The sequence below is a fragment of the Nicotiana tomentosiformis genome, chromosome 1 (genome assembly GCF_000390325.3).
Source record: "Nicotiana tomentosiformis chromosome 1, ASM39032v3, whole genome shotgun sequence".
Lineage (NCBI taxonomy): Eukaryota > Viridiplantae > Streptophyta > Magnoliopsida > Solanales > Solanaceae > Nicotiana > Nicotiana tomentosiformis.
In genome coordinates, this window is record NC_090812.1 from 98,855,006 (window position 1) to 98,861,803 (window position 6,798).

At 42.7% G+C, this 6,798-nt stretch overlaps 1 protein-coding gene across 1 annotated transcript; it reads left to right on the forward strand.

Annotated features, from left to right (window-relative positions):
* Positions 1-3,532: 3,532 nt before the first annotated feature.
* On the forward strand, positions 3,533-3,877 carry LOC138907460 (uncharacterized). Its single transcript, XM_070198061.1, has one exon. The coding sequence runs from the start codon at positions 3,533-3,535 to the stop codon at positions 3,875-3,877; it is 345 nt and encodes a 114-aa protein (XP_070054162.1).
* The last annotated feature ends 2,921 nt before the right edge of the window (positions 3,878-6,798 follow it).

Consider the following 6,798-nt stretch of genomic DNA (forward strand, 5'->3'; position numbering starts at 1 on the left):
CCTTCTTAAAGTGCACTATCATCTGTTGATCCCCGAACACGATCCCAACTTAATCCTTAGGCTTTTACTCAGACTTCAAAGCTCCAAAATAGCATGAATTCATGCCACAACATCGACATAGCTCGGATTCACTCCTACAGGACATAAAACACACAATAAGTGCAAAACACGCCTAATTAAAGCTCAACATAAGTAAAGTGTAGTGAATTAGAGTGCAACAAGCGACTAAAACACAGGATTATAGCCTACCATTATATTCTAGTAGTTATTATGATTATCGGGGTCCTATTCAGTCACCACCACCATCGGGGAGTTGCTTCGAGTGCGGGGAGTTTGGTCATGTGTGGAGGCAATGTCCTCATCGCTTGGGAGGTCCAGTTCAGCAAAGGGGTCAGGCTATGACTTCCGCACCAGTTAATTCACCACCCACCCACCCAGCTGGGGGTGGGGCTCAGGCAGCTAGAGATCGCCCTAGAGGGGGAGGCCGATCAGGTGGCGACAGGATCGATTTTATGCTATCCCTGCCAGGACAGAAGTCGTTGCTTCAGACACATTGATCACATGTATTGTTTTTTAGTGTGCCACAGGGATACTTCCACATTATTTGACCCTGGTTCTACTTATTCATATGTATCATCTTATTTTACTTGTTATTTGGATATGCCACATAAGTCCTTAGTTTCACCTGTCCATGTATCTACACCGATGGGCGATACTATTGTTATAGACCGTGTGTATCGGTCGTGTGTGGTGACCATTGGAGGGTTGGAGACTAAAGTCGATCTCTTATTGCTTAGTATAGTTGATTTCAATGTGATTCTGGGTATGGATTGGTTGTCCCCATGTCATGCTATTCTGGATTGTCACGCTAAGAACGTGACGTTGACGATGTCGGGGTTACATAGGATCGAGTGGAGAGGTTCTTTAGACTATGTTCCCAGTAGGGTGATTTCATATTTGAAGGCCCAACAGATAGTTGGGAAGGGGTGTTTGTCATATTTTCCTTTTGTGAGGGGTGTTGGTGCGGATACCCCTACTATTGATTCTGTTTCGGTAGTGCGAGACTTTTCGGATGTGTTTCCTGCAGACCTGTCGGGCATGCCACCTGACCCGAATATTGATTTTGGTATTGACTTGGTGTCGGGCACTCATGTCATTTCTATTCCTCCGTATCATATAGCACCAGCAGAGTTGAAGGAATTGAAAGAAGCAGCTTCAGGAGCTTCTTGATAAGAGGTTCATTAGGCCTAGTGTGTCACCTTGGGTTGCACCGGTTCTATTCGTAAAGAAGAAGGATGGTACTATACGGATGTACATCGACTATAGGGAGTTGAACAAAGTTGCAATTAAGAACAAGTATCCTTTTCTGCGCATTGATGATTTATTTGACCAGTTTCAGGGAGCGAGAGTGTTTTCTAAGATTGATTTGAGGTCTGGGTATCACCAGTTGAAGATTCGGGACTCAGATATTTTGAAGACGGCATTTAGGACCCGGTATGATCACTATGAGTTCTTTGTGATGTCTTCTGGGCTGGCCAATGCCCCAGCATCATTTATGCATCTGATAAACAGTGTATTCTAGTCATATCTTGATTTGTTCATCAAGTATTTATTGATGATATCATGGCGTACTCACGTAGCTAGGAGGAGCATGCACAATATTTGAGGATTGTACTACAGAGGTTGAGGGAGGGTAAGTTTTATGCCAAGTTCTCCAAGTGTGAGTTTTGGCTTAGTTCGGTGGCGTTCTTGGGGCATGTGGTGTCCAGTGGGGGGATTAAGGTGGATCCAAAGAAGATAGAGGCGGTTCAGAGTTGACCTAGACAGTCTTTAGCTACTGAGATTCAGAGTTTTCTCAGCTTGGCTGGATATTATCATCGCTTTGTGGAGGGTTTCTCGTCCATTGCAGTGCCTTTGACCAGGTTGACCCAGAAGGGTGCTCTATTAAGGTGGTCAAATGAGTTTGAGGAGAGCTTTCAAAAGCTCAAGACTGCCTTGACCACAACTCCAGTTCTAGTTGTGCCTTCAGCATCGGGTTCTTATACAGTCTATTGTGATGCTTCTCAAATTGGTATTATGTGTGTCTTGATGTAGGAGGGTAGAGTGATTGCCGATGCTTCACGCTAGTTGAAGCCTCATGAGAAGAACTACCATGTTCATGATTTGTAGTTGGCAGCCATTATTCATGCATTGAAGATTTAGAGGCATTATCTCTACGATGTGTCTTGTGAGGTATTTACGGATCATCGGAGTCTCCAACACTTGTTCAAACAAAAGGATTTAAATTTGAGGTAGTGGAGATGGTTGGAGCTGCTAAAGGACTATGATATTACCATTTTGTATCATCCAGGGGAGGCTAATGTGGTGGTCGATGCCTTGAGTAGGAAGGCAGTGAGTATGGGTAGCCTTGCATTTATTCTGGTTGGTAAGAAACCGCTTACATCAGATGTTCAAGACATGGCCAATCAGTTTGTGAGGTTAGATGTTTCGGAGCCTAGTAGGGTTCTACCTTATGTGGTTTCTCGGTCTTCCCTATATGATCACATCAGAGAGCGTTAGTATGATGACCCGCATTTTCTTGTCCTTAAGAGCACGGTTCGGAACGGTGATGCCAAGGATATTCTATTGTGGATGATGGGGGTGTTGCGGATGTAGAGTCGGATTTGTGTGCCCAATGTGGATGGGCTACATGAGTTGATTCTTGAGGAGGCCCACAGTTTGCGGTATTCCATTCATCTGGGTTCCGCATTATTGTATCACGACTTGAGGAAGCACTATTGGTGGAAGAGGATGAAGAAAGATATAGTGGGGTTTGTAGCTCTATGCTTAAATTGTTAACAGGTGAAGTACGAGTATCAGAGTCCGGGCAATTTGCTTCAGAGGCTTATTCCGGAGTGGAAATAAGAGCGTTTCACCATGGACTTCGTAGTTGGTCTCCCACAGACTTCGAGGGAGTTTGATGCTATTTGGGTAATTGTGGATCGGTTGACCAAGTCTGCGTATTTCATTCCAGTTGGGACTATCTATTCTTCGGAGCGGTTGGCTGAGATCTACATCAGCGAGATTGTTCGCCTTCACGGTGTGCCGTTATCCATCATTTCAGATCGAGGCACACAGTTTACATCGCAGTTTTAGAGATTAGTGCAGCAAGAGTTAGGCACACGGGTTGAGTTAAGTACAACATTCCATCCTCAGATGGAAGGATAGTCCGAGCATTATTCAGATATTAGAGGATATTCTACGCGTTTGTGTCATGGATTTCGGGGGTTATTGGGATCAATTTCTACCGCTTGCAGAGTTTGCCTACAACAACAGCTACCAATCGAGTATTCTGATGGCTCCGTATGAGGCTTTTTATAGGAGACGGTATCGGTCTCCAATTGGTTCGTTTGAGCCGGGTGAGGCTAGGCTATTGGGTACTGACTTGGTTGAGGATGCTTTGGACAAGATTAAGTTGATTCAGGATTGGCTACGCACGGCATAGTCTAGATAGAAGAGTTACACCGATCAGAAGGTTCGTGATGTTGCTTACATGGTGGGGGAGAAGATATTTCTCAGAGTTTTTCCCATGAACGGTGTTATGAGGTTCGGGAAGAAGGGGAAGTTGAGCCCTCAGTATATTGGCCCATTTGAGGTGCTTGGGAGTATTGGGGAGGTGGCTTACAAGCTTGCATTGCCGCCTAGTCTATTGAGTGTTCATCCAGTGTTTCATGTTTCCATTCTCCGGAAGTATTTCGGTGATCTGTCTCATGTTTTGGACTTTAGCACGGTTCAGTTAGATGAGGATTTGACTTATGATGTGGAGCCGATGGCCATTTTGGGTCGGCAGGTTCGAAAGTTAAAGTCAAAGAACATAGCTTCAGTGAAGGTGCAGTAAAAAAGTCAGCCGGTCAAGGAGGCTACTTGGGAGATCGAGCAGGAGATGCGGAGTAGATATCCACGCCTATTTGAGACTCCATGTATGATTCTAGACCCGTTCGAGGATGAACGTTTGTTTAAGAGGGGGAGAATGCAATGACCCAATCGGTCGTTTTGAGTATTATAGCCATGTTCCCCCATGTATTGCTTATATTGTGCTAATTTGTTATTATGTGACTTTTCAGGGTGGTTGGTTTGGTTCCGGGGATATTTCGAAACGAGTTGGGACACTTAGACCCAAGGTTGGAAGCCTAAGTTAAAAGAGTTGATCAGATGTTGACTTGTGTGTAAATGACTCCAGAATGGAGTTTTGATGGTCCTGATAGCTCCGTAAGGTGATTTGTGACTTAGGAGTATGTCTGGTTATTGATCTGGAGGTCCGTAGGTGATTTTGGCTTGAATTGGCGAAAGTTGGAAAAATAAAAGTTTGGAGAGTTAAGAAGTTTGACTGAGAGTTGACTTTATGGTTTTCGGGCTCGGATTTTGGTTCCGGAAGTTGGAATAGTCCTGTTGTGTCATTTATGGCTTGTGTGCAAAATTTGAGGTCAATTAGAGTTGGTTTGGTATGTTTCGGTATTAGTTTTGGAAGTTAGAAGTTTATTAGGCTTGAATCAATGTGTGATTCGTGGTTTTAGTATATTTGTTTTTATGTGATTTGAGGCTTCAAGCGAGTTCGTATGATGTTTTAGGACTTTTTGGTACGTTAGGTTGAGGTCTAGGAGGCCTCGGTGGATTTCGGATGGATAACGGATTATAATATGACTTAGAAGAGTTGCTGAAGTTTGCTGATGCATGTGCTTCTGGTTTTCTCTTACGCGATTGTGAGGAAAGGGATGCGATCGTGGAAGGTATTTGGCCAGTGGGATTTTGTTCTATGCGATCGTGTGGTTAAGTATGCGATCGTTAATCCTTGAAGGAGTTGTATTACGCGATCACGTGGTAGGTGATGTGTTTGCGAAGAAGGAAGAGCAGGCCTGGGGTTCCCACGTATTGTTCATCGCGATCGTGTGAGGCTGTCCGCGATCGTGTAGGTCAGGGAAATTGGTCACCGCGTTCGCGACTTGGAGTGTGTGTTCACGTAGAAGGTTTTTGGGCTATGGTAGATTTTGTTCTCCGCGATGTGTAATCACTAAGCAGACTGTTAAAATGTCAAAATTGAGGGTTTGAACCCATTTATCATATTTTGAGCTAGGGACCTTGGATTTGGGCGATTCTTGAAGGGATGTTCAAAGCATTAATTGGGGTAAGTGATTCTAACTCGGATTTAGTTGTTATATATGAATCTATCATTTTACCATTTAATTAGTGTTTTGGGTTGGGAAACAATTGGGGAAAAATTGTATAAACTTCATAAGCTTTAATTTGAGGATTTGAGGGCCGAGTTATAATAATAATTGAGTAATTTTAGTATGGTTGGACTCGTGTTTGAATGAGTGTTCGGATTATGTTAATTTTATCAGATTCTGAGACGTGAGTCCGGGGTTGACTTTTTAATAAAGAACTTAGCTTTATCATATGGAATTGATTCCTATAGCTTGTGTTGATTGTATCGAGTAGTTTATGGCTAGATTCGAGTTGTTAGGAGGCCGATTCGCGAGGCAAGGGCTATTTGGAGTAGAGATTTACATGGTTTGAGATAAGTGACAATTCTAACCTTGGTTCTGAGAGTATGAATCCCTTAATTACGTGTTTGGTATTGAGGTGATGCACATGCTAGGTGACGGGCGTGTGGGCATACACCGTAGTAATTGAGACTCGATCGATTTCATGGGGCTGTGTAGTCATATAATCTTGTATTATTCATGTACTCTCCATGTGTTAGAGGAATTGAGCTGTGATGCATGTTAGCAATCATGTTCATGCTATATTCTAGTTATGTTGGGACCCCAGAGGTCGGTTTGCTGTTGAATTAATTGCTTAATTTTCAATTATGTACTCAGTCACATATTTCATTTGCATATCATATCTCAGTCTCTATTGTCATCTATTGATACATCATATCATCATTTTTTGGGCCGATTGTCATGAGATTTGTGAGCCTGAGAGACTGGAGAGATTGATAACTAAATGAGGTCGAGGGCCTGGTTATGAGTGATATTTATGGGATCGGGTTGCACGTCGCAACATGCTTTATTGATTCATGTGATGATTGGCTTATATTAGCGCTTGGACAGGATCCGCCCCTCCAGAGTCTGACATACCAACAGTGAGCTCAGGTACCTACTGAGTACGAGTGCCGAGTGATTTGGGAGGACTGAGTGATTGAGCGTGCTGAGCGAGATTAAATACTCCGAGAATATGCTTATGAATTTATCACAGTGTTGCTTAACAGTTGGCATGCATAATTGACATGTAGATATAGTGATGTACCATTCATCATATCAATCACACTTGGCATATTTTATCCGTGTTGAAATTAAACTGTTAAACTTGAAAACATGTCTACATTTATGTACTATTAAAAATCTGTATTTGGGCTGTAACTGTTGAGCTCGTCACTGCTTTCAGCCCAAGGTTAGTCTTGTTACTTATTGAGTACATTAGGTCGATTATACTCATACTACACTCTGCACTTCATGTGCATATCCAGGTACCTCCGCGTACATCGGTTGCTAGCTTTGGAGCTTTATTTATTGGAGACTATCGAGGTAGTTGCCTTGGCATCCACAGACCTTGACTCTCCTTCTTTTTCAGTTTATTTGTACTGTTCTATCTTTCTAGACAATGTTTTAGTAGTCAGACTATGTTGTCATTTAGATGATCTTGTACTCAATGACACTCGGATTTTGGGGGATTTTGTATTGAGTCGCACTATTTTCCTATCAGTTAAATTATGAGATTTTTTACTATTTAAGCTTATTTCAGTATGTTTAACTTAAA